The sequence below is a fragment of the Sporobolomyces koalae genome, assembly GCF_050403365.1.
Source record: "Sporobolomyces koalae JCM15063 DNA, S_koalae_JCM15063T_v1_ctg1, whole genome shotgun sequence".
Classification (NCBI taxonomy): domain Eukaryota; kingdom Fungi; phylum Basidiomycota; class Microbotryomycetes; order Sporidiobolales; family Sporidiobolaceae; genus Sporobolomyces; species Sporobolomyces koalae.
Genome location: NW_027481770.1, coordinates 227518 through 244789, shown reverse-complemented (window position 1 = coordinate 244789; position 17272 = coordinate 227518). Strand labels below are relative to the sequence as shown.

Genomic DNA, 17272 nt, shown 5'->3' with positions numbered 1-17272 from the left:
CGAAACTAAGCCAGCGTCCATCTACAATCGTCGAGCACAACTATCAGACTCTCGAGTAGGCTATCGGACGCAGGAGTGAAGTGCGCGCCTCGGCGGTGCTCCTCTCGGATTCCTCTTCGCGCCGTCAGGACGAATCAAGCAGTCTCGGTTCAGCAGAAACAGGATGGTGAGAGCTACATGCAAGTTCGACCTGTCGAAGCGAGAGTACTGACTGCGTTGCGCGACACAGCCTCCCACACCGCGAACCCCTTCCGTACGTTCGAACGACGCCTCTACTCCTCGAGCAATTCATGTAGCCTTGACATCTGACTCCTGTACACTCGTAGAGGTCCTCGAGCGCTCAGGATGCCGCGACAACACCGGTTAGTACCCGATCGAGGGCGTTGTTCCCTCTCGCTCGGCCCCCTTTGTCGATAAATCACTCAACACGGACCATGCTGACCTACCGAATGTGGTCATGTAGCATCGGAGGTCAACCGCAGACCTTCTGAATCAGCTCAACTCGCTCTTCGATTCCCTCCCGAGCACTTCGAACGGATCATCTTCCCGACCCAGTTCTCCAGGCAACCCCGAGCAGTCTCCAACTCCGTTGCTCACACCGAGAACTGCACCTCTTCGACTCTTGCCTGACTTGCTTGCCGCATTCGAACACAAACGAGGAATCGAAATATTGTCGAGCGAGGAAAAGGATCAATTGATTGCGATGGTCGCAGCTCTACCTCAAGGCATGGAGGAACAGCCCGTCGGGGTCGAAGAGGTCATGGGGCTCCTGGTCAAGATGGGGGTCTCGGGAAATGAAACTCCCAAAGGTCCTGCCCCTGCTGAGCAGCGAGCCGACTCGATGACATTCCTGCCCGCTGACGGATCACCTGTGCCCCGGCACCGTAGAACAACGTCCTCCACTTCGACATCTTCTGTCTCGAGCAACCGGTCGAGCACGCTCGGTTCCCCTGCGCGACCCACTACCCCGCTCGCCCGACCGTCTCTCATTCCGCAAGCCTCTCCCGCAGCTCGACGCCGTTCGCTCATGTCGTCCGTCTCCCGCTCTTCGGGCTCAATCACCTCGCCGAGTACACCCGGTGGCAGTCGAACCCTCCGCAAGAAGCGCACATTCGACGACCTGTCAAACTTGATCATTCAGCAAGGCGGCAAGTACCTCGGAGTCGGCTTGGATGGAGCAACCGGGAGCGACTGGGATGTCGGAGAGCTTTCGCTCAAAGTCAAGAGCACGCTCAGTACAAAGGGAACAGTGAGTACACCTCGACTCTTGCTACGTGCCCAAACTTGCTGATTGAGAAATCCCCTGCTCAAGAACCGAGACCGAGACTTGAGCTTGTTGCTCGCTCCGTTGACCTTTCCGCAACTCAAGTCTCTCAACCAGTCTTACGCGTCCTATTTCGGGAAACCGTTGCTCGATGTGTTGACGCAAGACAAGACGTTCAAGGGTTCAGGTCGGTCCCCCTCATGGTTCTAATTCTTGAGATCGGCGTGCTGACATCGAACTTACCTATCAGTCGAATTCCTTGTGCAAGGTCTGCTGGTCGGACCCCTCGCGTGGGATGTCCACTTGCTGCAACTGGCACTTGGGGCAGACAAAGTGGACGATGTCGGTTTACTCGCTTGCCTTGTGCTACAGCTGTCTGCCATACTGACTTTGCTCATGAATCAGGGACTGCTCGTGGAACTGCTCGTTGGAAGATCGCCTTCTGCTCTCGCTTTACTTCGGGCAGCCTACTCACATCGGTCGACCCTTCCATCGTACGCTTCCCTGAACTCTACTTCGTCCTCATCAACTGCTTCGCCTGCGCCCTCGAGTACCTCAAAATCTCTCGACGTCGCTGTCCTCTCGGCGTTCTCGAGTGGACAACTTCGTCTACGCAAAGCATGGGAAGTTGCTCTTCAAGGCACCTGGGCGGATTTGCCGGCATCTTCCGACTCTTTCGATGAAGAACTCGGTCCTCCTCTACACGACGAACGCACAAAGATGATGGTACGAGAAGATCTCGACCAACTCAAGGTCGCCCTCAGACGAGGTGGCAATACGGAAATCGTGTCCAAGATTCTCTTCGCGAGATCCCCGACTTATCTTGGCGAGTTGAACGAAGAGTACCGAAAGTCAACGGGAGGTCATGCCTCGTTGACTAAGGCGATCAAGCAATGTGTCGGACCGGGAACTTTACAAAAGATGTTCCTGCATGTCGTTGAAGGAGGAAAGCGACAGAGCTCGAAGGGAGACCATACGTTCGACGTGACCATCCGAAGGGAAGCAAAGAGGCTCGAACAGGCGATCGAGAAGCAGACGAAGGACACTTCCGCAATCGATGAAGTATCTTGGCGGTGAGTGCAAGTCATTCCTTCGTATGTCTCCGCAATGGGCTGACCCGATTCTCATCTAGAATTGCACGGCTTCATTGGGACCGTTCTCGCGCTCAAGCTGTTCAGGACGCCTACCTGAAGAAATACAGTCGGTCAGTCGAGGCACGCTTGACAGACGCTTCTACGCCTAGCCCGTTGTGCGACATCCTTTCGAACCTTCTCGAATCAGCGGCTCTACCCGAACCTGCAACGACGCAGGAAGATCAGCAACGGCTCGAGAAGCAGTCTATACGAGACAGAACGATCAGCGCCGATGGCTTCGCCTCGAGCTCGAACGATGAAGGCGGTCAACAACTTTTGATCGCGGAAGCTTCTCCACTCATCTCGAGTGAAAGCGAGTCCGAACTCGCGCCCGTCAAAATCAAAGGGTACGAGTCGGGACACAGCAATCGGACATCTGGCAGTGAGGTCGAGGCGGGTGAACTCGAAGCCGATGGAGAAATGTCGGATCCTCCTTCGCCGAGATCTCCTCCGCCGCCACCGCTCGACGATGAAATCGAACTTGAAACGAATGAAGAGCAGAATCAAGACGATGTCACACCAAACGTTTCGACTTTTTCGACCTTCGAAAGCCAGTCGGACTTGTCACTGTCCATTGACCCTGATGAACGCGATCTCAGCCGTTCGACTTCGGCATTGAGCTTCACTGATGCCGAATCACCTCTGAGTGAGCACGCAGCGCATCGTCGCAGCAGCTCCTCCTTGTCAAACCGGTCCAGAAGTTCCGCCCTTGCGAACCTCAAAGGCCCCCGGCCGCCACCCTCGGGAGCGGGAAACGCTGGGGATCGCAGTATCGCTTCCCTCCGACACAGTCGTCCTGTTGCACCGTCGCGTGCTCGACGCCGACAGAGCGAAGAAACATCGAACCGCGAGCGAGCCGCAAGTACTGAGCCCCTCAGTCCGACTGACGCTCATGCCTTCGCGGCTCGTAGCCCGACTCCCTCGAGTCGATCCAGGAGTAGTCTTGGCCAATCACTATCGAACGATTCCCTCTCGCTTGCAGACACGTTCCAGAATTTGGGTTCTCCCGGAGTTGACGAGACGTCATTCCACCCTGCTCCGCTCAGTCCGGTTGGCGATTACGGACCATCGTCCTCGTCCTTCTCTTCGAACTTCCCAGGTTTTTCCCCAGCGCCGGCTTCGCCCATCGGATACGATCGCAACAATTCGTCCGATCTCTTCAGCACGGTTGGCGACTCGCCGGGCTACCTCGGCAGTCGCAGACACTCGTCTAGCGGAGACAGTATTACAGGCAGTCGGCCTTCAAGTCTGTTTGGCAACAGTGGTTTCCTGAATGCGCATTCACGAGATGGCAGTCTCATCAACTCGGAACAAGTTCAAATGCTGATGCGACAAGCTTCCGAGTATGTTGACCTTCGTTCTGCTTCGAAACTGGAATGAAATGGAGGACTGACAGTCGGGCTTGTACTTTCTTTCCAGATTGCAGAAGAAGCTCAAAGATGCCGAAGCTCGTTTGCAGACGAGCGCGAGTGCGTTCGAGAACGATCAATCGGACCTTGAAGCTCGACTCGAAGAGGTAAGCCGATTCTGCACACGAGCTCGCTGCACTAAATGTAGCTCCTGACTATTTCTCGTGCTTGAACAGGTTCGAGCAGAGTTGCACGCCAAACGCAAAGAAGAGAAAGAGCTGCGCAACAACGAGAAGCAGCATTTGGGTCAGATCAGCTCTCTCGAAGGCGACATCTCGAAACTTTCAAAGAGTCTCGACAAGAGTCGCGAAAACTGCGAGTCGATGAAACGGAACTACACCGAGACGTGCGAGGAAGCTGAAAGATTGAGGACCCTGGTTGCCGAAATGCGCCGGGTAAATGTCTCTCGATTCATGTCTACCCATCGCTCGCGATGCTGACTCTCTTTGCATCAGGATTACCGGGCGGCCGAAGACTCCATTCAAGGTCATGCCTTGCAAATTCAGCATTTCGAGCGCGATCGAGAGTTGTTGCAGCAGGGCATCAACAAGCTCGAAGAAGATCTCGAAGTCGCTCGCAAGGCTCAAGACGCACTCGATGAGCAGAAACAGGAGAACGTGAGTCTTGCTTCTTTCTAGGGGCGCTGAGAGATTAGTCCTAAGATTTCATTTTGTCCTCGCGTCAGCTTGTTCTCAAAGAGACGATCGATCGCCTTCGGTTCGATCTGGACGAAATGCGGGCAGCGAATCGCAAGTCTGGCTTCCTTGAGCCTGGAGCAACCGCAATCTCTGGCTCCCCGGGCAAGTCACTGGGCGGCTCGCTCAGCCGCAGTCTCGGCAAAGAGCTTGGGACACAGCTCGAGACAGAAGAAGATGGAGAGAGCTCGGAAGAAGAGGAGACCGAGATCGGCGAAGAAGGCGAGGACGAGATTATCGTTACGACTCACCGCCAGATCGTAGGTCACGCCTTTTTTTCAGGCGGCTCTGACATTGTGCTGATTTTTTGTGTCGCTCGGGTAGAAGAAGCGAAACAAGAACAGTAACGCCCTTGTGAGCTCGGCCGCAATCGATTCATCCACGATGAGCGTTGTTTGCGACGCAGACATTCAAACGGACGAGATCGCGATGCGCACATGCGATGCTCAAACTGAATTATCTGGCATCGGAGTCGAGCTCGTTATCGCTACACCGGTCGAACCTCCTAAAGTTGTCGCGGCGGCGAAATCTGCCAAGGAACGCAAAGAGGACGCCGCGAGAGAGCTAGGGATCGACATCGATGTCGTGAGACAATATCTCGACGCGCAAAGACCCTCGAACCAACGTATGATCGAGCTCGCGACTCCGACCAACTCGAGGCGAGCAGGACCTGGAAGGTGGAGGTCCCGTATGCTACCGTTGACAGTCTCTCAAGCTCCGAGCCTCCTTGTCAGCGCAAGTTCACGTCCACTTATCCACTGCCGCATTCTGAACCCGCTAACCAGGCTCATTGGAACAGTATTTCCCTAGGAGCGCTCGTCCCCTTGTAGGACAGATTCTCGACTCTGGCGTCACGTTGATGCTGTACACTGCGACGATCTACCTCTTCGGTGTCCTCGTCAGTTTGCATCGATTTTATATTTGGCTGCCTCGCGGATTATTGATTGACCTCGTATATTGGCAGACTGGCGCGCATCTACTGCCCGTCAACCACTACCACATGCTCACTCCATTCTCGAGCGTCTTGCCTTCCTACGATGCGGTCGCGTACAACGCGATGAGCTGGGAAGGTCTCGTTCCGGGAATGAGCGGTACCAACGGTCTCGCGCGGGAAGGCATTGCCCAATTCTTTTACGAGTGAGTCTTGCCTCGCCCTCCTTCTTTCGAGGCCTCTTCCTTCCTATGGCTAATCTCTTCACTCTCGATGACCAGCCTCGTCTGGCACGGCGTCCAAATCTCGAAGCGTGTACCAGTATGAAGTGTTTTCCTTCCGCTTCCCATGTGTTTGTACATGCACAAAGCTCTCGCTCGTCAAGCACATCCTTTCGCCTGTTTCTGCTTTCTGCCTCGTTTTCCCTCGTCGTTCTTCCCTCACACCCTCGATTCCAAAGCTCGTTTGATACCGCTCTCTGTTTACTGTACATCGTAAATCAAAGGCCCGCGTTCTCTGTCTCCATTTAGAATTCTTTCTGAACCTGCCGGCCCGGTCGTTCCCTCTGATCCATTCTGGCAGCGAATCTCTGTGACCCCGTTCACGACTCAATCGTCAACGAACAAGTCACACTGACGAGAGTACTGAAATCGTATAAAATCCGAAAATGCGCTCTCGACGCTTATGTCGATCTTGAACAAGATCGAGATGAGTCTTTCTTGCACGCGGACGCGATTCGTCCTCCAATTAGTGGGTAATGCAATCGCGCCGAGCACTTCACCAGCAATACACCCTCTATGTCCTTTCGGCTAGCGAAAACAATGAATTATCGAGTGGTACGTGAAAAAGCTACAAAGAGACTCGAGACGTCTGCCGAAACGTCGATCATCGAGGCATCCCGACAGGTGGAAGCCTACTCGAGTCTGTACCAGCGCTTTCTGAAAGGACAGGACAAAAGATTCACTTTGTACTGTACAGATTACTCATCGAAACCACCGATTTCTCTATTGCCCTCGATCACACCCCTGTAGCTTGCTCGTTCCCCGAAAAGAGGACAGAGTCCGCCTCGACAATTGACTAACCCGGTTTGCACGATTCGCTGGAAGGATCAACCCGAGAAACGGGGATCACTTCCTGAAATCGACAAACCGGGTTTTTGTGTCAACTGCCAAGAGCAGGAAAAAAAGCGTGGATGTGAACGAGAGTGTCGAGAGAAACGGCGGGAGAGACATCTGGGTACGCAGTGATTTTTTGTCGTACTTTCTCCAGTGTGGCGAACGGAGACGAGGAGGCGATCGGCTGGCGGCGACCATAACGAAGGACGCAGGAAGGAGATCTGGAGGCGAACAGAAGATTAAGGTGTAAAGGGGAGAAGTACATAGTGAACAAGCGAAGGATATGGCGCAGACCTGGGTGGAGCAAGACGCGAGCGTGAGCAAAGGGTCGGCGCGTTATGCGAGACCGGGCGTGCAGAACTTACCGATCAACGGTGGCGGCTAACAGACAATCTCAGTCGCGGCCGTCGATTGACCAGCAGCGACTTCACGTTGGATGAAGTCAAAGAGGTCGAAGGGGACATCGTCCTGCTCGACAACGGGTTGCGGCGGGACCGACGAAGACCAGTCGGACCAAGCTTGAGCGAGCGTCGAGTCGTCGATGACAGGGGCATCGACCAGGTTGACGTTGGAGGCAAGATCCGAATCGAGGCTAAAATCTGAGGTAAAGTCGGTCGCGCTGGGAGCGAAGAGAGGCGAGTTGTCGAAGCCAGAGAAGTCGAAGGGGAGGACCGATGCGGCAGACGACGCTGAACCAAAGGGAACCGGTTCGTCGAGACAGGTGGGAGGTGAGAAAGAGGCGACAACGTCCGCTGCAGGGAATCCTCGGGAAGAGAATCCGCTCTCCGTGCTAGAGAGCAGGCGTTGTGCTGTTCTTTCGACACCTCGGGCGCTGTTGCGACGATGTGGTTGGTCGAGGGTGCGGTCGTCTGGTTGCCCAGGTTCTCGAGGAGCTTCTCGAGCCGGCCAAACTTGCCTTCGAGTGAGGCCAGTCTCAGCTGGAGTCCACGCGACTCGAGCTTTTCGAGTGCGAGTTGGGTCCGCAAGGATTCGTTCTCTTCGCGTAGGCGGGCAGTCTCGAGCTCATGGCCTCCGAGAGGGGGCTGAGTCGGGACTGCTGCGTAGTCGTGCAGCGAGAGACACGAGGACACCGGGGTCGCCGTTGTCTCGGATCGCTCGAGTTGTGCTTCAAGCTCGGCGATGCGATTCTCGAGAAAGTCCGTGTGGTTCTTCTTGCGATCCCTTGAAGCTTGAGCGGCAACTGAATACGAGAGAGAAGTCAGTTACCGCGGCGGAATGTGCGAGAAGGAAAAAGGGGGACCGACTTCGATTGCGTTCCATGCGCGCCGACTTCTTGGCCGCCTTCTCCGACGCTGTAGACCGGGGCGCTCGCTTCTTGGGGGGCTCGTCGAGGTCGTCCGCGAGAGAGTCGAAGGAGGAGGCGGCGACAAGGTCGCGTTTCCGAGTTGAGCGTGAAGATGAGATGCTCGCGGGGGAGGGGACAGCCGGCGACTGCATCGTTTACTGAATGAGGAGAGTGGGTTTGGCGTGTAGAAAGTGAGAGAGTGAGAGTCGCCCTCCCCGAGCGTGAGCAGCGGAGACAAGGAAGGGTTCGACGTGGAACTTAGGCGGTGCAAGATTTCAAAATATTCGCCGTCTATGCCGAACTCTCGCACGTGATTCAGGGGAATTTTTAGCCCCCGCCCATCTCCCCCGTCACCTTCTCTCATAGGGCACGGCATGGGGTCGATCCCGCTCGTGGTCGGAGGATTCTCCAAGGCATTCCTCAAGGCAGGCTGTCGCGAGGTCCGGGTCGACGGCCTGCCCGCGTTCCTCGACAGGCTGAACAAGGACCGAGGCGTGTTGACGAGTGAGTCCATGATTCGCTCGAACACGGCGCAGTGACCTCCGAAAGCTCACGCTTCGTGTACGTAACAGTATCGAACCATGTCTCTGTGTGAGCGCGAGACTCCTGGGCTGGCCTATCGCGATCGAGTTCCGCTAACATCGCCTCCCTCACATGCAGAGTTGACGAGCCCTTCATGTGGGGATCAATACCATTACGCAACTTTCTGAACCCGAAGACCCTTCGCTGGACGCTCGGTGCGAGCGACATGATGTTTAACGTAAAAGAAACTCGCTGGCTTGATTCTCCTCCGACCCAAATTGACTCGTTCTCTTTGGATCATCAGGGCAAACTCGATAGTTGGTTCTTCAGGAAGGGCCAAGTGATAGAAACGTTTCGAGGCAAAGGTATTTATCAAGATGCGATCGATCTCGCAAGTCGGAAATTGGACGACGGCAACTGGGTACGACACGCCCAGCTCTCGTCTTCCACCTGCTTGAAGAGTTCGAGGCTGATCTACATTCCGGCATATTTGCAGGTTCACATCTTTCCAGAGGGCATGATCAAGCAGGAAGACCTGACCAACCTGCGCAGGTTCAAATGGGGCATCTCGAGGATCCTCATGGAATGTGAACGGTTGCCCCTGATCGTACCGGTTTGGATCAAAGGTTTGTCTTGAGACCACAAGCTTTGGCGGGGCTGTTAGATTCCCGGATTTACTGAAACTCGGTCGGAAAAATTCCAGGTTTTGAACAAGTCATGGACGAACCTCGAGTGTCTCCGCATTTCGTGCCCAATACAGGCAAAGACATCACGATTCTGTATGGCGAACCAATCAACGATCGGATTACGGACCTCCTGTCCGAATACCGCGCCCGATTCCCAACCGGATGGAAACCCGACACTTATGAGCGTGCGGTCGGAGAAGATTTGCATGTCGAACCTGAAGGTCTCGCTGATCTGCGCAGTCGGATGGCCGAGAAGCTGAGGGAGGGACTTATGGATCTCGGAACACGGACTGAGCAAGTCGAGCGGACCAAACCGGGCAAGATTGTTGGGTGGTAGATCACGCTCGACCAGATTGGACCGCATTTGTAGCATATGCAAAGATAGAATTATAGAAGCTCTCACGACGCTGACCGACACACACACCGTCCGTGGATTTCGTTTAGTGGCACAACATAAAGAAAACAGCCTATAGTCAGGGTGCGCAAGCGCGAGGGCGTGTGAGGTTGTATGGAGAGGGAAGGGTAGAGAGAGTAAGGTCTGTGTACTAGAAAAGCAGGGGGAAGAAAAAATAAATCGAGACGAGTCTAGGAACAATAAGCGGAAGTGCAAGGGACTGGTTGGTGCTGGTCAAGACGCGTGGGAAGGGGTTAGAGAGAGGAAGAGCACGACTGAAAACAAAATCGGGAGCGAGAGCGAAAGTGAGCGAGAAGGAGTTGCTAGTGCGAGAGGAGGGAATTTTGCGTTCGCGACGGAGCGACATGGGTGTCGAGATTAGATGGGTTTGTACTATTCACAATCGGGAGACAGGACTGCCTTAATCGATGTGCATTGGCGTCGTTGGGCCATCGGGCAATGGGTTCTTGCGTCGGCCAAGGAGGGTTGCCTTGTCGAGTGTCAATTCGAAGCCTTGCTTCTTCGATCTGTTGCCTCCGCGGTCTCGAGGTCCTGCTCGTCCATCGTACAGTGCTGCCTCGGCCTCTTTTCTGTTGGCCCCGCCCCATCCCTGGTAATTTTGCGCAGCGGCCTGTTGCTCGGCCGCAGTCTGAACCGTTCGCTTGCGGTTCGGGTCTTGCACTTCCCTCCGTTTGTCCTCGATCGCTTTCGCCACCTCGGCTCCGTATTTCCGTCTACTTGTCTCGACATCTTCATCCTCGTCCTCCTCGTTGAGCCCATGGAGGAACCCAGCCCGACCGGCGCCTCCAGGCCCGTTGTACGCTCGTCTCCGGTTGCCCTCCTCCTCCATGCGGTGCACAGCATACGTGACGTCGAACGCCTCTTTGAGAGTCGCGAGTCCGGGGGATGGCATCGCACGGCGGCCTCCCGGAGCGAGCAGAGGCGACTCCATAGGAGCGTAGCGGGGAATCGGCTTGAGGTTCGGCGCAAGGCGGTCGAGTGTGTTGGGAGTGACAGCAGATGGTGCGGGTTTGGCCTAGAGAAACCGGGAATGAATGAATGAGTACTCATAACAGGAACATAGTCTGTCAAGGCTAAACGCACCTTGCACCAAGGGTGAGCGAGGAATTCGTCGATCGTGTAGCGCTTCTCAGGATCGACGTCGAGCAGGTGCGTGATCAGATCTTTGGCTGCAATCGCAAAAAGATCGCTTAGCTTGACGGAAAGAGCAAGCCCAGAGGTCAAAACGAATGACGTACAAGACGATGAGATGTCATCCCACCACGGCGACAGGAACGTGTAGTAACCCTTGGCAACCTTCTCGGTAAGAACGTGGATAGATTCGTCGTAGAAAGGAGGGAAACCGCAAAGCAAGGTGTACAGCACGCAGCCTAGGGCCCACATGTCGACCGATTTCGAGTAGCGTTCGTCTTTGACAATTTCGGGGGCGGTGTAGCCGACAGTACCGCACGGCGTCATCGTCTCCTCATTCCAGACGATTTTGGAGAGTCCAAAGTCGGCAATTTTGACTCGACCGATTCCTCCCCCTCCGATGCCAGGCAGGAACTCGCCTTCGTCCTCCTTTTCCTCGTCATAGGGCCGAGCTTTTGGCACCTTCGAGGGGATGATCGGGATCGCTTCGAACAGAATGTTCTCGGGCTTGATGTCACTGTCGACGAGGATAGAGCGCGGTCAGTGAAGACTAGGAATCGAGCGTGGTGCAGGTCGCAAACTAACCGGTGGACCACTCCTCGCTCCTCGTGAAGGTATCGGATACCGTGAGCAACTTGAAGAATGACGTGCCGCGAAAGCTCTTCGGAGAAGTAGGTGAGTTTGACGATCTGGTGGAAGAGTTCGCCTCCCTCCATAAGTCTTGAAAAGGAAAGGAATCGTAGTGTCAGCGCCCGACGTTCACAAAAGGGAGTGTCGGACTTACTCGAGAGTGAGATAGTAGTGTTCACGGCTCTCTTGGAACCCGAGGAGTCGAACGATGCCGGGGTGGTTGAGTCCTCGCATAATCTGCACTTCTTTGAGAATGTTGGCGCGCTGTTGCAGGAGAAGGTGTAGGAAAAGGAAGTCGAAGTCGAGAGCGGAGAGAGCAAAAGATTTGCCAGGCAAAGGTTCGGAAGGGGCAGGCGTCGTCAGAACTCAACTATGAACAACAGGCGGGAGAACATTGCTCGAAAGTCTCGGAATCGGTGCGTAGGACTGCGATGAAGACTGGTCTCGACGTCTCGAGACCCATCACAGCCCTTGCATAAAAGACACGAAGCTCGGAGAACGACAGGGAGGATCGTGGAGGATAAGACGAACCTCGGTCGCTCTCGGCTTCTTCTTGACCGCCTCTCCGACGTGCTTCCCCTGGGCATGCTGAGCTCGACGGGATGATCAGGCCCGAAAGAGTAGCAGCAGCCGTGTCAGGGGGTTTTCGAGCAACGCCGGAAGGGGACAGAGGAGGAAGGAGCAATGAATGGAAGGGGGAGAAGGGAGGGGAAACAACAAGCAAAGGCCAGGAACAGCGGGGTCATGGCGAGAGATTCGTGTCGTGGAGGATGCGAGAGGAGGAGGGGGTTAAGAGAGATGCGAGGAGGGGGTTAAGAGAGATGCGAGGAGGGGAGGGAGAGTCAGTATTCCGTCCTTTTCTCGTCGGGCGAGTGTCGATGACGAGAGAGGCGACGGGACTGGAGAGTGACATCGGAGCACACACGACATCGGCCAACGTGCTGCAGGCATGCCCTGTACTCCTTGAGAGAAGGGTTGCGTGTCCGCGGCGATGACGCTGCGAAATGAAACCCATGACGAGAGCCCGAAAGACCGGCGATCCTCCTCGCACAGGACGGAGACGGCGGCCACGAATGGGAGGACAGGGCGGCTCACCTGAGACGAGTTCAACTCGTACTTGCGCACGCACTTGATTGCGACCTTGACCTGCTTGCCGAGGTTCGGCTCGACAGCGAGTTGGGCGGGATTCGGCTTCAGGGTCGCCTCAAAGACATTCGAGAACGCGCCGTCGCCCATCTTGCGCCCGAGCGTGATGCCATCAGGCAGGCCCTCGAACACGGTAGCGTCCCGCTTGGCCTTGGCCTCGTTCTCGCGTCGAACGATCGACTCGGCCTGCTCCTGCTGCTTCGACGCCGGCCCTGCGAGCGGGGTCGAGCTGCTCATCGCCTGCTGAGTCTGTTGCTGCTGCTGAGGCGAGTGTGACTTGGTCGAGAGGTGCGCCTGCTCGGGTTGGGCGACGCCAGGGGGATCAGGCAGGCGAGATGATGTCGTTGTCGTAGGTGAGGCCGATTTCGACGAGGCTTGCTTGGCTGCAGGTTGGTCGTTCTTGTGGAGGAAGTTCTTCAGCACTGACGATAACCCAGTCATGGCCGAGCGACTCGGGATGAAGTGGAACGGGAGCGAGGAGCGGAGAGAGGCGACGAAGCGGGCCCAAAAACCGGTGACGCAAACATTCTCGCGTCAAAAATGCTGATCACTCGTGCTGCGGGACACTGTTTCAACTCGGTTACTCCTCATCGATTACTGTACTGTAGACTCGGTTATACGATTGATAGCTGCTGTCTTAGTCATTCGAGCTCAGTCTCGCACATGGGTTGAGTCAGCAAAATCCGACACCAGGAGAATGTTGCGAGCATGTCGGGCGTTTCAGAATGTGACAAATTTTTGCGCATGCACAAAGCAACGGGAAAGGGATCGACGAAAGCGAAGTTGTGCGAAACATGCGAGTGACGAACTTGATCAGAGCCATCAGGACGGCCGACGTCGCACCAATGTGCACATCTGTTCACGAGCAAAGAGACAAGCTGCGTGTTGCCTGCTCGTAGATTGCGGCGGTCATTAAGAGAAGCGTGAATTTAGCAGCTGTGACCGTGCGCATGTACGGTTTTTCCCTTGCTCTTCTGAGCTCAGCGAGACTGTCTCGGCTGCTTCGATTCACGTCGTGCAACTACGTCAGCTGGTTGTCGCTAGCATGGCAATAGTCGAGACAAGAGAGATCCGATGTGGTGAGCGCTTGTCGAGGTGTGCCTCCCGATCAAACTTCGCTTGCGAGTGCAATTGTTTACTGAGGAGTCGCTTGCTGTGTAACAACAACCTCTTGAGAAGGATTACGCGTGGCCATGGTCTAGGGGGTGCGGCCGATTATGTGCAGAGCGATTTGCCTGGGTCGCCGCTTTCGTTTGTCATGGGTTGCATCATTGGGATATGCATTGACTGATGTACGCAACACCAGTATGGCTATGTCCAATGGCCAGGCGGCATTGAGCGATCGGGTCTCGAAGCCGTTTCGCCAGCAGAGAGACGCTTCGGCGTCAGACACGCTCTAAAAAATCCGCCCACCCGCCCAGGTTCGGTGAAGCTTTCCTGACGCGTGTTTATCGATCGCTTGTGACATCTTGGTGGGCTGCGAGGGAGGACGGGGGCCAAGACGCCTCGCTGCGCGCGAGGTTCATTCTTCATCCTTCAACCTGTACACCTTGTACATTCTCAGCATGCCGATATACTCTGTGTACGCTCTTCCCTGTCTCCATTCAGGGCTAGCAAGCTGAGCTCGTGTCGATCGCGCAGCGCATCTGGATCGGCTTCCGCCGACCACTCCGGTTCGGACTCGGGTCCCAACAACGATGACGAACTGTTGGAGGAGCTTGAAGAGGAGCTTGACAATGATTTCGAGCTGGGTGGATTCAGGGAGAAGCGCATGATGGAGTTGAAAGCACAGTGCGTCTCCTCGGCCGTAACCGAGCGCATCGAGACGCGTTGGCTCATGGCGATACCGCAGGCTCGATGCAGCTCAACGGCGGCAGGACAGCGGCTACGGACAGTATACAGAAATCAAAGTGGAGAAGGTGCTGCTCGACAAAACCTCGCAAGTTCCCTCTCGCTGCGCCCTGGTACCGTCTTCCGAGCTGACCCTGCATCTAGTTTCCAATCAACAGCAAAGTTGGAAGATCAGTTGTGCACTTCTTCCACCCCGATTTCCGGCGGTGCAAGATCATGGACAAACACCTCGAGGCAAGTCGAGCCGGTACTCTCGTCCGATTACGCAAGCGGCGCGCAGTCCTGATTCAGACTTTTGTGTTCACTCAGCGACTTGCGGAAAAGCACGGCGACACACTCTTTCTGAAGGCGGACGTCGCCAACATGCCGTTCCTGGTCAATAAACTAAGTGTGAAGGTGCTCCCGTGTGTGATCGGTTTCGTCGACGGAGTTTCCAAAATGAAGCAAGTGCAGTCTCTCTATCTCATGAGCAACATGGTACTGACCTTGTCCCTACGCTGCCAGGCTGGTCGGGTTTGACGAGCTTGAAGGTGGAGATGACTTCAACACGAAGACGCTTGAGATTGGCATGGTCCACTGTGGTTCGTGCTCGGTTCTTACCTGCAATTCCGCTCTAAGTATCGCGCTGACTTGCGCGCTCTTCGAGTCTAGGGGTGCTCAACAAGTATCCAGGGTCTGCAAATTCGGAACTTCCTCGACTCGAATTGAGGCAAGATTTCCAGTCCCGGTCAAAGGCGTCTACAGCCCGCAAGGTTCGAGGAGGTCGGACAGATGAAGGCTCAGACTTCGACGATTAGATCGCTGAGGCACAGCCATTACAGGGCTTCGCGAGCAAACGCAGAGCCCGCGACGAGCCACCAACGCTAGATCTAAACGACACGCGAGGAATCTGGTTCGGATGGCAAGCCCACCATGGGAAGTCTCGGGCTTCCGGCCTGGCGCACGATACCGAGCCTTACAGACACGAACAGAAACAACTCGTTTGCCCAAGCTGTAACGTCGTTCGACCTCGGTTCCCAGAGTGCGTACGGCACACGCGCGGCCGCAGGAGAGAAGCGAGCCATCCATAGCCTGATTGGGCAAATGCGATAATTACATTGGCTCCGGTGGGAAAGTCTTGGTCGAGCATCCCCAAATTAGGAAGGCACGATGCATCCGACGTTGCACTCGCTTCGCTTCTTATGCTCTTCGGGGACGGCAATGACTGTCCCGACACGGCTTCCTTGAACGCATCGCGTAATGTCCTGCACAGACAATGATTCATAGAAGGCTCTGCGAACCACATTGCTCCCGAATCGTTTCTTCCCTCGGAACCCTCTAAGCTGTTCACCTGCAGCTTCTTACTGAGCTCTCGTTGACCTTGTCTACGCTCGAGTCTCGGTGCATCGACAGCACTGCTTCTATCCCCATAGCTCGCCGCTGGCCGTCGATCGTAGCCCAATTTTTGCCGCCTCTGCGCTCTGTCTCTGCCGTCACCCTTCGCAAACCCCGCCTTAGCGCAGGCATCGAAAAAAAGTACGCTAGTCGGCTATCAACTCTTCTTTCCATTCTTCCTTGCCTCTCCCGCCTCGTCTTCATCGCACCGCTTCTTCTTTACTTCAGCCCCAACCTTTCCACACGAACGCGCCGGCGCCTTCGAACCTGAACCTTCAGCTCCTCCAATTTCTCGCGCACCACATCGGCTAGTACCGACGATGACCACACTTTTCTGCGAGCCGGCCTCGCCTCTGCTCGACTACGACGAGGACCAAGAGCCCGAGGTCGACGGAATCCGCAATCTGAGCGTCTCGACTGACGGAACCCTCGATTCTCTCGGTGCGTCCTGTTGCTTCGGCGTTACTCCCTGCATTGCTGACGGCCAACCATACATTTCCAGACGAGAATCCGACTCCACCAGGCTCCCCCGGTCCGTTTGTGCACGTCTCGCCATCCGGCAGCAAGTTCCCGTTCTCGCACGAAGGTCGATTTTTCGAGTTTGAAGAGAGCGTGTTCGACAAGCCGCAGATGGACAAGCTCAAGTCGCATCTAGACGACGTCCTTGTCGACCCGCTCTGCACCACGAGCGCCCCCCTCCCGTTGTCGATTAGGCCCCCAGTCTCGTCGATTCCGTCATACTCAGACATTCCCTCGACCCCGCCCGCAGTCAGACTCGCTTTTCCGTCTCTCCCCTCCCATCCAGAACAACCTGTCGAGAGCTTGGCAGAACGCCGAGCTTCGGCAGGCAAGCTCTCGAACACGGCCCTTCTAAGCCTCCAGCAAATGAGGTTCGAAGCATCTGGTGACGCCGGTATGGGTCTAGGCGTGGGTGCCGGCACCCCTGAAAGCGTTGACTACGGAGGCTCAAGCGACAACCAACCGGGAATCATATTTCAGCTAGCCATGAGCTCCGAAGACAGCAACGCAAGCGAGACAACGTCATCAGCTCGGAGGTCCTCGCTCCTTGCAGCACCCGATCTCAGCAGTGATGGTCGGACCCATCGTCGCTGTGCATCAACAGATTCCCTGAACTCGTTGAAGCCGCGATCTCGTTCGCCGCTGCGCACGGGCCGTCCCGTCTCGTTTCACTCTACCTCGGCGTCTTCGCCTCCACATTCACCGGCGACATCTCGACCGGCTTCTCCACTTGTCAAGCGCACGTCTGCGTTCGTCGCCTCGTACGCCGGACCTCTCACGCCACTCACCCCTTCCCATGTTCCGGGCGCTCCCAGTATCGGTAGCGACTCTTCTGCATTCAACTGGTCCTCCTACTCGGTACCTGAATCCCCAACGACGCCGTACAAGATACCCCAATTCGAGCAGTTTGGCTTCAAAGCCGGAATGCCTTTGACCCCCTCGTCGGATGCCGGTTCGATCACTCCGACTGGCCGACAAAAGCACTCTCATGGTCCCTCTCTGTCCAAGCTACCTCCTTCCCCCCTTGGAAGAGGCATCTTCGGAGAGAGCGCTTCGGCCGTCTCGAACCCTTTTTTCGTACCACACCAATGAGGCCCTATTAATTAAGTGTGTGTCTGTATTTGCTAAGCGTGTATCGATAGCTT

The 17272-nt window shown here is 55.6% G+C and overlaps 6 protein-coding genes across 6 annotated transcripts; 4 read left to right on the top strand and 2 right to left on the bottom strand.

Moving 5' to 3' along the window:
* Positions 1 to 163: 163 nt before the first annotated feature.
* JCM15063_003247 (uncharacterized protein) lies at positions 164 to 5759 on the top strand (the record flags this gene model as incomplete). The annotated part of the gene is made up of 16 exons (XM_076675168.1): positions 164 to 166; positions 230 to 253; positions 327 to 362; positions 464 to 1249; positions 1313 to 1451; positions 1515 to 1606; positions 1670 to 2337; positions 2397 to 3740; positions 3817 to 3913; positions 3983 to 4201; positions 4262 to 4423; positions 4492 to 4761; positions 4826 to 5236; positions 5301 to 5399; positions 5466 to 5638; positions 5714 to 5759. 16 exons carry the CDS (start codon positions 164 to 166, stop codon positions 5757 to 5759), a joined length of 4569 nt encoding a protein of 1522 aa, XP_076537252.1.
* Positions 5760 to 6928: 1169 nt separating this feature from the next.
* JCM15063_003246 (uncharacterized protein) lies at positions 6929 to 8005 on the bottom strand (the record flags this gene model as incomplete). Its single annotated transcript, XM_076675167.1, has 3 exons — positions 6929 to 7330; positions 7390 to 7748; positions 7813 to 8005. The coding sequence occupies 3 exons, from the start codon at positions 8003 to 8005 to the stop codon at positions 6929 to 6931; spliced, it is 954 nt and encodes a 317-aa protein (XP_076537251.1).
* Positions 8006 to 8227: 222 nt separating this feature from the next.
* TAZ1 (lysophosphatidylcholine acyltransferase) lies at positions 8228 to 9398 on the top strand (the record flags this gene model as incomplete). The annotated part of the gene is made up of 6 exons (XM_076675166.1): positions 8228 to 8357; positions 8426 to 8444; positions 8514 to 8613; positions 8680 to 8796; positions 8872 to 9001; positions 9079 to 9398. The coding sequence occupies 6 exons, from the start codon at positions 8228 to 8230 to the stop codon at positions 9396 to 9398; spliced, it is 816 nt and encodes a 271-aa protein (XP_076537250.1).
* Positions 9399 to 9876: 478 nt separating this feature from the next.
* JCM15063_003244 (serine/threonine-protein kinase) lies at positions 9877 to 12824 on the bottom strand (the record flags this gene model as incomplete). Its single annotated transcript, XM_076675165.1, has 7 exons — positions 9877 to 10491; positions 10560 to 10645; positions 10715 to 11124; positions 11193 to 11327; positions 11392 to 11501; positions 11769 to 11825; positions 12333 to 12824. 7 exons carry the CDS (start codon positions 12822 to 12824, stop codon positions 9877 to 9879), a joined length of 1905 nt encoding a protein of 634 aa, XP_076537249.1.
* Positions 12825 to 13948: 1124 nt separating this feature from the next.
* Positions 13949 to 15031, top strand: PLP1 (Plp1p; the record flags this gene model as incomplete). Its single annotated transcript, XM_076675164.1, has 7 exons — positions 13949 to 13965; positions 14025 to 14174; positions 14236 to 14322; positions 14393 to 14468; positions 14544 to 14677; positions 14739 to 14815; positions 14886 to 15031. 7 exons carry the CDS (start codon positions 13949 to 13951, stop codon positions 15029 to 15031), a joined length of 687 nt encoding a protein of 228 aa, XP_076537248.1.
* Positions 15032 to 15928: 897 nt separating this feature from the next.
* On the top strand, positions 15929 to 17219 carry JCM15063_003242 (uncharacterized protein; the record flags this gene model as incomplete). The annotated part of the gene is made up of 2 exons (XM_076675163.1): positions 15929 to 16049; positions 16111 to 17219. The coding sequence occupies 2 exons, from the start codon at positions 15929 to 15931 to the stop codon at positions 17217 to 17219; spliced, it is 1230 nt and encodes a 409-aa protein (XP_076537247.1).
* Positions 17220 to 17272: the final 53 nt, after the last annotated feature.